This window comes from Glycine soja, chromosome 19, assembly GCF_004193775.1.
Source record: "Glycine soja cultivar W05 chromosome 19, ASM419377v2, whole genome shotgun sequence".
NCBI classification, from domain to species: Eukaryota; Viridiplantae; Streptophyta; class Magnoliopsida; order Fabales; family Fabaceae; genus Glycine; species Glycine soja.
In genome coordinates this window covers 18,683,057-18,698,352 of record NC_041020.1, presented here as the reverse complement: position 1 = coordinate 18,698,352, position 15,296 = coordinate 18,683,057, and the positions used below count along the sequence as shown (strand labels likewise).

General features: G+C 34.9%; 1 protein-coding gene across 1 annotated transcript in view; it reads right to left on the bottom strand.

The window, feature by feature from the left end:
• Nucleotides 1-217: 217 nt before the first annotated feature.
• LOC114399956 (cleavage stimulation factor subunit 77) overlaps nt 218-15,296 on the bottom strand; it is a 30,479-nt gene continuing 15,400 nt past the window's right edge. Inside the window, exons 12-23 of the mRNA XM_028362186.1 lie at nt 14,427-14,485; nt 14,023-14,091; nt 13,296-13,436; nt 12,727-12,791; nt 9,823-9,919; nt 7,436-7,495; nt 6,714-6,860; nt 5,024-5,090; nt 4,849-4,944; nt 2,823-2,909; nt 1,603-1,863; nt 218-922 (exon numbers count right to left, since the gene is read on the bottom strand). Coding sequence (XP_028217987.1) covers nt 759-922; nt 1,603-1,863; nt 2,823-2,909; nt 4,849-4,944; nt 5,024-5,090; nt 6,714-6,860; nt 7,436-7,495; nt 9,823-9,919; nt 12,727-12,791; nt 13,296-13,436; nt 14,023-14,091; nt 14,427-14,485 — 1,313 coding nt within the window. The 3' untranslated portion in view covers nt 218-758. The remainder of the gene's footprint in view (nt 923-1,602; nt 1,864-2,822; nt 2,910-4,848; nt 4,945-5,023; nt 5,091-6,713; nt 6,861-7,435; nt 7,496-9,822; nt 9,920-12,726; nt 12,792-13,295; nt 13,437-14,022; nt 14,092-14,426; nt 14,486-15,296) is intronic.

Below are 15,296 nucleotides of genomic sequence, written 5' to 3'. Positions count from 1 at the left end.
AATTCCAGTTAACACCTACCATGTAGCCCTATTTATTTTACACAAATTAATCCCACTTTTAACGTTTTAATTTTAATACAAAAGTTGTAAGCATAATTTAAATGTACGTTTATTTAAAATTAATCTTCAGCATCACATTATACTCAAGCTAACAGAAATTCAAAACCATGGTCTTAATTAAATAGCAAGATGCAGGATTGCAGTATAGTGCTAATTATGTTCACAAAATAAAATAAAATAAAAATTGTGTAAGTAAGCTCGTGGATAACAGACAGATGCCAGTCTCCAAAATATTGTAAAATCAGGATATTGAAAGTTTAATCCATCATTAAGCAACCGGGTTTCTTGCACCTCCAATAACATAGCAAAATAAAATTACATAAATTAAATGTTATTGTAAAAGATCTAGGAAAAAATGTTACGTTCCTGCATGGGAAAACAGTTTTAGAATACCAGTTTATACTCTTAACACTTCAGAGACAAGTATGGTTCTTCCATGCAAGTCCAAGCTCCTTTTGAAGTATTAATCCTCCCAAGAGCTGAGGTTGTACTCATGCAAAGATTATAGTCCTATTGCCTTGTCCATAAGACTCTATAGGGCCATAGGCATGATAATGGAGGCAGGAACCTGAATAGTGAATATACATCGTGTTCACAACTTATCAAATAGGCAATAGGCAAATGGATAATGCTGTATGAGCTCATGGAAGGTCTTTTAATTTACTTAGGCCTTCAAGAAGTGGTTTGAAAATATTTTATCAGCCAGTGCTGCCAGACAAATCGCCAGAAAATGCACTTCCATATGAAACTGATCCTGTTTGTGAAGCACTGCTGGCTCGAGCTTTCTGATACTGTCGTATCCGGAAAGCATCTCGTGGAAGTGGTTGACTTTGGACAGTTGTAGTATCATCCTCATCTTGCCCTAAACATTATTATCATAACAAAAATCAGCTAGAGGGGTACTCAATTTTGAAGTCAAGGCATAAAGAAAGGCAACAACACAAGCACGCACATCTGAAACTAGCGTCTAATCTGACATGCAATTTATAACCATTATTTAGGTATAAATGGATAAAACTATGCACAAAAGAATATGAATCTATTCATGTAGAAATTATACAGGTACACATACATACAAAATTACTAATTTTTTTTTGAACCGCCAAAAGTAATAATATATTAATATGAAAGAGTACCAGGGGTACTACAATTAACACAGGAGAGATATCTCCTGATAGAATACAGAAGACAAGAACCCCACCAAATAAACAACACCACCCCACCCGTACACAGCAAAAACTTAAGCAAAGGCTAAAGGCATTGCTGACGACCATTGGTGATAAGGAACATACAAAATTACTAATTTTTGTAAACATAGCAAATTTAGCTCCAACTAAAATACCAAATAAGTCATGACAAACTATGGACATATTAAATATTTGGCAATCCAAAATCCGTTTTCGATACAGGCAGAGAGTGTTCCACGGCTCGGTTCTAAAACACACACACATACTTGAGTAAAATTGCAAGTGCATAAATTGAAGAGAAAAGAACAAAGAAAATATAAGCATAAAGTCTAGACTATATGGATCATGCACATACTGTCTGGTTCCTTCCTTTTCCCATATTGTCTATTACTTCCTGGTTTCAAAGATACACCACCACTTGGAGCAGGGTGAGATTTGCTTGAACCAGAAAGTTCACTTGCAGCAGCAGCAGGAGCAGAACCAGCTGGTAATAGTGCTGGAATTCCTGCTTTACCACTTTGTACTTGTGTTGGAATCCCTGTTTTCACACTTTGTCCTGTTGGTAGATCACTTTGCAAACAAATTGATAGCACGATATCCACATTTGGCATTGGGCCTGGAAATTTCAAAACATTTTTTTTCAACAGTATTCAAATAGAAATAAGCAAGAAACAGTAATAGTTCTGGTGGTAATTCCAGAAAAATAGTTAAGTCGCATAATTATTTTTTATACTTTATAATCATGCACTTTGCTTCCAACATTCTATAATCCATCAAAACTATAATATAGCATTGTAAAAACCATGTTTTCCAAACATAAAATGTATACAAGATTCATCCAAACTTGGTTATCCAATTAAATCCTACAGGAAAAATTTAGTGGCGGCTTACAATAGATAGCACTAAGCATTGACAAACTAACAATGAAAATGTTAGGACCCACTCCTTTTCAGAATGGGTTGGAACTCTAATCTAATCAAGCAAAAACATAGAGTGACAGAGAGAGAGAAAAGAAAAGGGAAAGAACGAATCTTGTATTATCAATTAAGGGAAGAAGAAACCAAGTACCCACAGGTACACCAAAGGAGCAATTCTCCTTTCAACACTGGAACTCCAGTCGACAAATACAAAATCAGAATCTCCCCTCTATTCCTACCTCAAGGGCTTATATATATGCTTCTCCTAATTACTGTCCCATACAACTATTTATTTCCCCTTTCACCCTTCCTCCTTTAATAGACCTGCAGGGTCTGTTTGGGAAACTCAGACACTGGTCTAACAGAAAAGTTCAATGGTTGAACTAATTTCAGAAATGCACTGCTTAAACTTGGCAATAACAATATCTTTAGGGAAGCAGACACTAAAGAAGAAAGAAGAAATGAAAGAACCAAAGAAGGAACAAAGAAGAAAAAAGGAGAATTAACATAAGCTACCTCCTTGTATTGACTAGTTAACAAGTGAAACTCACTCTAGTTGGCATTTCAAAACGTTTACGGATTGTATATAAAAAATTGTTGAAAAAATGTAACAGTATAATGGATAAGAAATCATAGTCAACAGAAATTTGGAAATTACCTTCAACTGCAGGTAGATTTGCCAAAAATGATACCAAAGCAGGTGGTGTAGCTTTCAGAATTTCATCAAATGCATTTGTTCCAGCACCTGCCACCAGCAATTGGATTAGACAAGGTCTTCACTCCAGTTGAATTGCATGTAGGAATATTAAAAAAACTATCATTTTTCATATTGTTCAATGAGGAAAATGAAATAATTTAAATTAAAAACAGGAGATAATAATTCCTTCCCTAAACCTTCTTGTATGAAACTATATTGGCAATAATTGGATGCTGAAAGACATGTTTTTTAATGCATTTTCTTCATGCATTATTGTTCTAAATACCAATAACTACATATGCAACATACACATAAATAGTAAAATGGTAGAAGTTGTAAAATTATGAATATTAAATAATTGAGTTGTGCTATTCATACAATTTATACAATACTTTTTTCTCTATATCTCTCCTTCACAATCACATCATTAATTACATCTCATACTTTTCTCTCTCCTCTCTCATTCTCTTCCTTTCTCTCATAAAAATTGTTGTACAGATTGTTATATAAATAACATTTTTCTAAATAATCCAGGTCACACTTGCTAAATTGAATTTATTCTGAACATACAAGTTCAAACCATAGTAGCTAGATTCTCTCAATAACTATGCATGCTGCATAGCAGATTTCCAGTACTGTGTGCCATGCACCAAATTCCCCATAGAGGTCTCGAAATATTATTGCAGTAAATAATAAACTGCAAACCATACCCCTATCCATTCCTGGTAAGTGATAACTATGGTTCAAACCTTATCAGACTATTTACAAAGGATTCATTTGGAAGGGCAAGTACCACACTACTCCAAGTGGAATTGATGCCACGTCTCAGATTTTCCAACCTTCATTAACATCAGTGAATGAACCATTATTTATTTCCACTTCAGCCATAACAAATTACCAATTTTTATTTAAGTAACAAGTTACAATTTTGGTACCTTCGAGAAGGACTTAAGGTCAAGTTATAACCATTGGTCGAGCAATCTCAGATTAGGTTTTATTTGTTAGAGGAGAGGATTATACATTACAGTAATTGCACAAAATCTGTTATATAGATTTCCAAGCACTGGTTCCTATCTAGACTACTTCAAGTCTGATATCGGAACCTTGTGTTTGGCACCCTTAATTGTAAACTTTGTTTCTCTGGTACTCAATTAATACAAATATATACTTTTGCCGAGCAAAAAAAAAAAAAATCTCTGTCAGACACTAGTCATCTTTTGAAAGAGTTGAGAGAAAATGTGTTAGACCACATGTCTTCAGACATTTATGGATTGATTTACAATCAGTGTAATTAACACCCTAATCTCTAACCTAATAATTAGCAACTGTCTAAATTATTATAATTTAATCAACATAAATACAGTTGACTATCTATTCTAACATGAAATGTTAATATTCTAATGGAATCATCATTTCTTACATAGGTCGTAGGAGATCAAAATCAGGAGCGTTTCCATAGTCACCCCAGTTTCAATGATATTCACTTAACTTTCCAATATAATACTACTCCATAATCTTCACTCTTCTCTTCCCAGAGTTCTCCTCTCTTTCCCCTTTTTCTCTATTGCCATTATTTGTCCCACATCAATAACTATAAACCGGATGCATGATATTCACTATTTTTTTATTCGTATTAAAAGATATAAATAATTTTCTAATTATGTTTAACTAATATAGAGGACATATATGAAAGTGAGTCTCAGTGCAATGGAGGTTATTGCCTTGAGACCTAGAGGACACAGGTTCAAATCATGAAAGCTGTGAGAAGTGATTGTGTCCAAGTTGACCCAAGATGTTCTTTTGGTTTACCGCATCTACCTGAGATTTCACTTTTTACCAAAAAAAAAAATCACCAAAAACCAAAAGAAGCCTCCCAATAAAGAATTAAAAGAAAAGATTCCTAAGCCATATCTTCTACAGTAATCAAGATATAGTTGTCAATCATGAATTGCAACACAAACAATTTTTAAAAGGATGGGCTATGTACCAGGAGTATGCTTTGGATCATATATCACCATCTTTGAAGTATCAGGATAAACAATTTTTGATGGCATAGTTGAAATGCTTGCCATAGATGTCTTATCTGCACTAACATTGAAGCATTCACCACATAATAAGTAATATTGAGAAACTAAGCGTTAGAATGAATATAATATTGGTACCTAAAAGAGTCGTTCCATTAGGCAAAATAGACTTCTCCACTTTCTTATTGATATTTTTGGCAAGCCACTGAAGAGGTAGAAATGAAAATTTAATTACTGTATAGAACACAGTTGAAAATGGACTGTATCTTCATTGTTTACTTTGTGCATCACAAATCTCCCTTTCATAGGGTAAATGACTATGCTTAAAAGGGAAATAAGGAAATAACAATAATAGGGAAAAAGGGAAACAAATATCTAAAGATATTTAGAGATAATTTTTTACCTCCTAAATATCTATGATATTTACAACAAACACAGAAGAAATCAGGAGAGACAGCCTAATTCTGGGAATCTAAATATAATAATTGCATGGGGGCACTTTCAACGAATTACAGCTTATCAAAAAACTTCCTTATTCATAAAATATGATAGAAAGAATTTGTGCAACAGGTACTTTTTAAAATAAAGTTAAAAAACTAGTAAAGGAAAATGGTAAAGATGTGATTTAATGACAATCGTCATAGTTATTTGAATCTTATGATTTGCTCTCCAAATTGCGCAATTCGATATGATTGGGGTAGCCTGGCCAATGATTTATACCATGCGACGAATTGGAGAGGACCTTGAATCATGTGTTGCATGGATGAACGGTTTGATTTCACATCATGATACAAAGTAAACACTTTTGTATGTTATTTTTTCTTTTTGTACTTTTATTTCACCATTTCACATAAAAGAAATTAAGTTAGATAAGCATAAAATATTAAATGGAATTGAAGGAGCACTACTGAACACACAATATTTGATTATTCTTTATGTTCTATTTTTATACATTCTTCCGAAATAGGGGTTTCACATTTCCACTTATTCTATACTCCCTCTATTTGGCTGTTTCATTGCTGTGTTCAATTCTTTAAAAATAGAAGTTTCACACACTCATTTTCATATAGGATTGAAGCACTTTGCTTAAAATGCCAGTCCCAGTTTCAGAATACTGATAACATTAGGATTGGATTTTCCAATCTGGTGCAAGAAGCCTAAGATGTGAACCCATCAGAAACTAGCATGTTACAAAAGAATGGGTCTCTTTACATTTTATCAAACTCACTGCTGCCAAACATTCAAACACTAAACTTTCCTTTTCCTGTTCAAATGCTTTAGTCTAAAATTTTCATTTGAATCTGTAAAAAGCAATACTTATAAACTTCTTCCAGATCGTTCCCATGGATTAGCAAATAAAGAGCATTGTTTCTGATAATGCCACAAATGTTTGCCTTCCCTGACTTGGGAGAAGTTATTTCAAATATGAAATGAGTTTCTAAATGCTGAAGGACAGAAAGACCAAAGGTAAAAAGACACAACTAGTGACAAGTGCTAGAAAAAAAAAAAATCATTAGTTTTCACTTAACAGCTTCAGCTTTTGGGACAATCAGTTCTTGACATGGTATCCAAGCCTCTATGACCAAGTTGTCAAGAGTTCAATTCTTGCTTACCATTATTCTTCTAAATTAAAGTTGAATTTCAACACAGTGGTAGGCATATGTATTGTCTACCCTTAAAGCACAAAAGGCCCTTGCTCGATGAGCCATATTAGATGTAAAACCATTCATCAATCTCAGCCTAACATCTTAAGCTTTTGGTAGAGTTGGTTCTTGACCACAAGCAATATGGTATTCATCTCATTAAGAAAAATACAATTGACCAGTACCTGTTGCCGAGCTAAATGATCAAGATCATTAGAGGAGCACGGCCACAGATCCATGAAACTGTACCGTGATACAATGTCTTGCAGAGAACTCTCTAATGCTGTTCCATCTTCAGCTCCAGAAAGTGCTTCTTTCCTTCTTTGCTCAACCTATATAATTTTACAAGGATACATGATCAAGTAGATTACTTCCTTTCCACGTTTGGTCCATTCTACAGTTATAAGCAACTACAAGATTACACTTCAAAAATTATTTTAGAAAATACATATTATGATCAAACATTATTTTAATATCATTCTCTTGCCACCATTATTTCTAGATATTGTTGTTGAAAAACAGTATATATTGTTGCAGAATGGCAAAGAGTTTTCGTTAGTTCCAGTTATAGAGCATTCATTGGAAAAAAATAGAAAAAAGTGAATTTTATTCTTTCAAATGATCTCCAGCCCTTTACTAATGCAATCATAATGCAACAGCCCAACAGTGAGATGTTTGACCAAAGACCTATTCCATCAATGTAAACTAATTGCTAATCCATCCATAAACAGGCAACAAAGTCTACAAATCATCTTATCCCAATATTTTGCTTCAAGGCTTTTTTGTCAAATGATTAGGAGTCACGAGGAAGTAACAATTTGAAAAGCCTAATCATGAACATGACACTAAAGTAACAACCAGAGATAGCAAGATGAATGCTGTATAGAAACAAATTTGAAGCTACTACCTTCAGCATGCTAGCAAGATCCCCATAAGTTTGCTCAAACTTGGTGAACTTTTTCCAGACCTACAAATAAGAATAGTTACAAGTAAATTGAATATCAGCAAACAATAACCTCTAAACATTCTCCAATTGAATATGTACAGAAACTACAAGTAAAATTAACACAGAATCAAACAAGCTGAATACTATGGGGAAATCATTATGCATTTCACTCTAAGAATGTACTGTAATATTCATTGGTTTGTTTTTTCAGCCTCTCTTTGGGTTTCAGCTCATGGATTTCTTGAGGGAGATTTCCTCTCCAAAACAAAAATGGAAAAATTTGGTGGTGAAATTAATGAGGATGTCACACATAGGATACAAGCGGGATGACTTAAATGGAGAAAAGCATCGGGGGTTATTTGTTTTTTTTCATCAGCAAATCAGGGGCTATTTGTAATCGCAATGTGCCTACCGAACTCAAAGGTAAGTTTTATTGTTCAGCTATATTTTCTGCTATACTATATGGTAGTGAATGTTGGGTTTAAAGGGACAAGATGAGAGAAAAGTGGGAGTGGCAGAAATGAAAATGTTAAGATAAATGTGTGATCATACAAGAAAAGATAGAATACAGAATGACGCTATATGAGAGAAGATTAGTGTACCACCCATTGAGGAAACGATGACAGAAAATCGGTTATGGTGGTTTGAGCATGTACAAAGAAAGTCACAAGAGGCACCAGTTAAAAGAGTAGATTGCATGATTTTTACCCGGGAAAAAGGAGAAGAGGGAGACAGAAAAAGATGTTGGATGAAATCATAAAGGGAGATATGAGACTTAATAATATTTTTGAAACTTTGATTTTTAACCGTGTCGAATGACGTCATGTGATCCATGTAGCCAACCTCACCTAGTGAGATAAGGCTTTGTTGTTGTTGTTGTTGTATATGTTTAAGTATAAGTTTTTGTTTTCGTTAAAATCTTACGGTGTGTTACAATTTTGCTACTTAGATCTACCACTCACTCCCTATCCTAACTAAGATCTCCATTTTGATAACATCAATTCAAACAGCTATTAAATGTAAGTGTTAAGTCAAAAGACATTTATGATTTAAAGACAAATCAAAAATCCTAATTATTTGGATTAGATATAAATACATACAAATGATAAAAGTTGTGTTTGATGTACTATTAGATCATGGTATGTATTTCTGCGTCTGATTTTTCAGACGATACATACATATAAGACGATCTGGCGTAACATTAAGAAGTGCATTTAAGACCTTCATTTAATATTCTGTGTCTGAGATTTTTTCTTGCAGAAAACATTCTCTTAAGATTTGTCAAAGTCCTATGAAGAATAAATGAAGTCCATAGTCTGAAAGTGTTTATCTTCATCAAAAGGTGCATTTTGTTGGTGCAGACCTGCTATGATGGAAGAAGTGACTTTCCTGCTAAGTATAAGACACGTCAACCTATCAACATGGACTTTGCATGAAGAACAAAGTGAAGAATTCACTCATTGAGACAATGAATACTTGAAGATGAAAGCTATAAATAGAAGAAGCTTTGAAGAAACAAGATTTGAATCAACTTGCGTGAAAACATTCTTTCTTGTAAAGTTTTCTGTAAATCTTTGTATCGATACTAAGCTCCCAAAACACCTTGTATACCTTGGGAGAAAAGACTAAAGTGTTGAGAGATATCCTCTGTAAGACGATTTCATATTAGTCATTGTACAAACTTTCAACAAATCTTATTGGTTTGTTTAGAATCAACAGTGGCTTGGTAGGACAAAGAATACTTAGTTAAGTCAAGCTTGGGGTAGAGCTTGCTTTTTGTAAGAGCCAGAAGTGACAGTGAAGAATACTTGTGACTTTTGATAAGTTAGTGAAAACTTGGTGAGTTGCCAAGAACTAGACGTAGTCTCAGGATATAACTTCTTGTGTTATTCTTTACTGCTTTTATTTGTGTTGACTAACAAAAGGGTTTTAATTTGTTTTTAGTTCTTATATTTGTTAAGAAAATTATTTTTCCATCGTCTGACAGAGCATTTCTCCAAAGATCTCTCTTGTTTTTAGTAAAATCTATCAGACGATAAACATGTTTTTGACCAAAGTAAAGTTTAAAATTTCTAAAAACACAATTCAACCTCCTTTCTTGTGTTATTTGTTTCTACAGTAAGCAATATAAACATGAGTTGAGTATCTAGTCTTGTATAAGGAAGGGTTTTTATTATGTCCAAGTATGTATTGGTGCACATATTTAGTTTAAAATATTGTTTGAAAAGGAGCTAAAATCTTGCATCATGGGCCTGATCTAAAAAATAAAGCATAACCTTGATTTTATTAACTATTAAGGCTCTAGGAAATTCTTTTAAAAGAACAAGGAAATAGGAAGTGAGGCCTACCTCAACTGATTCCTCTGGTGGAAGTGAACTTAATGCCCTCTCAAATAAAGCACGTATATTTTGGTCATCATTCAGACGTATCAAGAAATCAGCATATCTGAAATATCATAAAAATATTCTTAACTGTTAATCAGTACTCTTTTTGACAGGAAAAGAATTACCATAAATAGTCTTGAGAATCTGAAAGATATTCTAAATGATATTATAATAAATGCAGTTTGTAGGCATATAATCCCTGATTCACAGGAAACCAAATATCATGTATTTATGTGTAATTAATGTTGTAAGCCTATATAAACTCACATCTGTAGTGTACTCTAACACACAATTTTCACTCTATTATTCCTCAATATTTTCTCTAATTTTACATGGTATCTAGAGCTAGGTTGAGGGAATAAGAAAAAACCGGGTCCCCGATGAGCCCTTTTGCTCACTACCTTTCTTCTATCATTCTTCTTCCAATTTCTAGTGGACCATTCCACTCATTGCCCTTCTTCCGGAAAACTCTTTCTGTTTTCCAGCGAGTGCTCTTATCCGGTGAACCATATTCCGCTGAGCAGAAGTTGTCACAGCTAGCACCACTGGATTCGTCTCCTCCTTGCCAGTCAAGCCCAGCTTTTTCTCTAGCGCCATCAGAGCGCCACGTGCCGCCACCTTCTCCAATCATCTCTTTTAATCTTTTTCACATTTGTCCTCCTCTCCGGTGAAATCTAGGTGCACCCACTACCGCCATGGTGCTCATCTCCCTCCAGCGAGTCTGACCATGTAATCAGCCACCATCACCGCTGCCGCCAGAGATTTCGCTGTTTGACTGTTTTTGGCTCTTTTCGCCTGCAGATTCCATTTCTGCTTTTCTTTTATTCTCAATCCCCCTATGGAGTCTCCACAATTGATTCTAAAGCTTCAAAATCTTGGTTTTAAGAAAGTAAGAACTTGCTTTGAACCTTCTAAGGCTGATGTGTTTTCCAGCTCTCTTTTTCGAGCAACATTCCCCGATTTCACCAAGATCCCTGAGTTGTCTTCAAAATATTGGTTGTTTTAAGAAAGTTGGAACTTGCTTTTATTAGGTCGATGGATATTACAGCTCTCATTTCTTGATATAATGATGAGAACATAAAGCACAATTACTTATTGAAACTAGTCATAGACCTAATCATTATTGGGCTCTCATCCTCTCTGCCCAGTCATTGTCTGCTCTGACACTGTGTTTTACTGTGCGACACTTGTTGCACAACACTTCTTGCTTGGCTGAAGGCTGCGTGTTGGATTCTTGGTTGTTGGCTTCTTGCTTGGCTGAGAGCTACGTAGGTATTGGGCTTTTGCTCGGGTTGTACTTTTGGTGAATGTTGTTGGGCTCTTGTATGGCTGGGGATGGCTAGGGTTGGTGTAAGGGGGGTGCTCTTGGGTTGTTGTATGTTCTCTGCATGGTAGTGCTTGGCTGACTGCTGACAGGTGCTTGGCTTGTTCTGTGCTTTCTGAAATTGCTGAGTTATGACTTATGAACCTATTTTGAGTTGTGTTATGTAATATATCTTAATCTATGATTTATTACGAGTTGAGTTATTTTTCTTGTCTGTTATTTTTTATGTATATTCTTAGAATGTGAGTTTGGGCCTAACTCCAAAAGCTAGCTCATAGAGTGAGGATTGTCTCCCACTTATATATTCTATTGTGGTCTTATCTCTAGCCGATGTGGGACTTGAGTTTTTCTCAACACACCCCCACACATCCAACACTATATTGGACTTGGTGCGTGGATGACATGGTGGGTAACCCGTTTAATGGATCTAGGATAGGCTCTGATACCATCTTAAAATGTGGGTTTAGGCTTAACGCAACCCCAAAAGCTAGCTCATAGGGTGAGGGTTGCCTCCCACTTTTATATTCTATTGTGGCCCCTAGCAGAAATGTGTATAGATATAATTTTTCATATACACATAACTCCTTCAATTACGATTCTATTGGGAAAAACCCAAGTGCTACATCAGCTAAAGAAAAAGCCAAGTTAGAGTATATAAGTGAGGGACAATGCTCACCCCTTGATCTAGCTTTTGGGGTTGACTTAGGCCTAAACTCACATTCTAAAGATGGTATTAGAGCATATTCAAGATTAATTCAAAGGGTCACCCATCATGTTATCTACGTACCAAGCCCAAGAAATGTTGGACGTGAGAGGGTGTATTGGGAAAAACCCAAGTCCCACATCTACTAAAGATAAAGTCAAGTTAAAGTATATAAATGAGAGGCAACCCTCACCCCTTGAGCTATCTTTTGGGGTTGAGTTAGGCCTAAACTCACATTCTAAAGTCTAAGAAATCCACGAGTTACAATCTTTTACCCCCTTCCCATCCTCGAGTTTGACAACATTGAGTAAGACCCGACCCATTCCAAAAACTTTATAATGTCAAGTAAGACTTGACCTATGCCTGCATTACCCACGAGCCAGGCCACAAACACAAGAAGCACAGTGGCCACAATAGCCATTGTCACAGACAACACGACACGACAGAAGACCAAATGGAATCCATGAGGCTACAGCATAATAGCACCACTATTGCTTCTATTTGATAACACTTCTCTCTGGTTGGGTTATAACTTCAACAGAGAGAAATTGCAGTGGAATCTCTGGATTGTGTACATAACAATAGAGACAGTGAGCTTCCACAATTACACTTCATACCTACAACTTATGATTTTTATCCATTATGTAGGACTACATATAGTAAAATGGAGCGTGTTTGAGATGCATCCACAAAAAAGAAAGATAGAAAACCCAGATTATTTTATTTCTAATTTCTGTAACAAAAAAAAAGGACAGAGTATCAAATAAATAAAGGTGTACATCAAGAGAGCAAAGCAGCACAACACAAGAGTTATAAGAGTTAGGATGAAGGTAGAACTCACTCGAGAATATAAACAGGCTCGTGCATAAAGCGTTTTAGTCCTGCTTCAAAAACATTATGAGCCATCTGCATGGATAATCCAATAAAGCAATCGTATTTATTGTTATTCATAAAGTATTGAGTCATATTAGCTAGAACTAGAAGTAAAAATTATTGTTATTCTTAAAGTATTGAGTCATACTAGCTAGAAGTGAAAAACTTTAACATATAAAACTCCAAGGATATCAATGTTATTTTATTAAATCTCATAAAGGATAGAATGAGCAAGAAAGACAATCCTTGGCATTGTTTCCTTATTGTAAGATAATTACTTCATTCAGAGTCCCAATCACAATAACAACAAAAGGCTCTGAGTTACCTAAATTTATACATACCTACAAACACATGCACTTCCATATACATAGATATAAAACCATTCCAAACATCAAAAAATTTCCAGGTATACATCCAGCAGAATAATTTATCATCAATTATCAAAAAACATATGATTTTATAGAAATAAATAATCCCACTACCTGACTAAAATACACATACATACACACACACACAAAAAGAGGAAATAATAGGAACCTTTGGATCCTTGTCAAGACAAAATGCCATTGTAGCATAAGCAACATAAACATGATATGTACAGCTTGGGGACTTGCGAGCATCCAGAAAGTACTTCCTAGCAGCTTCAACACCTTCAGTTCTTCTTAGAAAACGAATGAACTGTAGTGAAACAGATGTCACATTTTTTGCAAGAAAATCTATCAAACAAGCATCAAAATGAACTGCACAAACCCTTTAACATTATCAATAAAAGAAGTTAAGGAAAAAAGAGAGAAAAATACAAAATTTATGTTTCTACACACGACTTCTATGAATGAACATCTAATGAGGATAAAAGGTATTTGTGTAGAATCCACCAGAAAAAACAAAAGAGAAAATATATGGAGTATGGACAACTATAAACATTCAGAGAATCAGACCAAGAATTTGAACAAGCAAAACTTTTAAATTTGTAAAAATGCCATGCAGCTGTACTTTACAACTTGTTTGATGATTAACTTAATATCATAAGACAAATTGATGAACATATTGTTAGAAAGTCCCACATCGCCTGCCTCAATTCTTGAGGTGCAACTTATATATATATATATATATATATATATATATATATATATATATATATATATATATATATATATATATATATATATGTTGGACAACTTCACTTGTAGCCAATTGGTTTTAAGCTGAAATCACACACACACACCATTCAGCACTAAAAGCATTAGCAAACTATTTCATGTACTTGAATATGAGAAAGTGTGGTAGCACTGTCACCATCTCCCATAACACTTTCGTATATTTTCTTTGCAGCCTGACATAAAACAAGAAAACAAGGAATAAATATGGTTAAAGATTTAAAAACCAAGTAAAACAAAAAAGGAAAAGAAATTGAAGCTTATACTTGAGAACCAGAAAATATTTCACGGAGGTTTTGTGAATTAATTGAGTGAGAGCATTCATCCTTGATATTTAAAAACATGAAATGTAAAATAATAAATAAATACATTTTGCATTTACAAGAACAGTATAAAGAAGTAAACTATGTTTAATGATTCTTAATCTTTTCAATTATGCATACACTCTAATAATACTCAATGACATTAATCACTGTCACCTTTTGCAAAACATTTGTGCAACCTGTCATACCTGAATTGCTCCACGAGATTCCTCTAGCTCTGCATAAGCATATCGTAGCATTTCTGAATCTGTTCACAAATGAAATGGCAACAAAGAGATGAGAGACAAAAATAAGCATAATAGAGTCAACTAAGACATGTTAATGCATAATTAAGAGCTACAATACATGTTACCCAAGGGAAACATATCAGCATTAATTGAGATAAAGTATAAAGCATTAATGGTAAATTACTTACAAGTCAAGAGAGAGGATGAGTAGAGAGAGAAACAGTGAGAGAGAGAGAGAAACAGTAAGTGGGTTAGCGTAAGGAATAGAGGGAGGGTTAGAGAGAGAGGCAGAGTGTGGCCGAGAGAGGATCCCCGTCGCAACTACGCCGGGGTTAGGGATGGACAACATCATCCACTCTAATTGGGCAAATTGGAGGGATAAGACTGACATCTCATCCTTCTATTTTACAAGATTCCCAGAAGATGCAACTAAAAAGGATATATGGTACCAGTTCAAAAAGTGGGGGATGTGAGGGAGATTTTCATCTCCAAACAGAGAAACAAGAGTGGTAGGAGATACGGTTTCACGCGGTTTAAAGGGGTGACCGATGTGCGCAGTTTAGAATGACAGCTGGATAATATCATAGTTGGAGGACTAAAGCTGTATGTCAACATTCCAAAATACGGGAGAGAGATGACAAGAAACATAGAACACATAGCAGAAGACAAAGTACAGGGGTACAATGAGAAACACGAAATGGAAGCAGATCGACAAAGGCAACCACAACAGCATAGGATAACTCCGGTATCGTACGCGAGGGTGGTGGCAACAAACACCAGAAATTCCGGGCAAAGGTGGACACACGAGGACGCGTTTCACGTACACGAAGG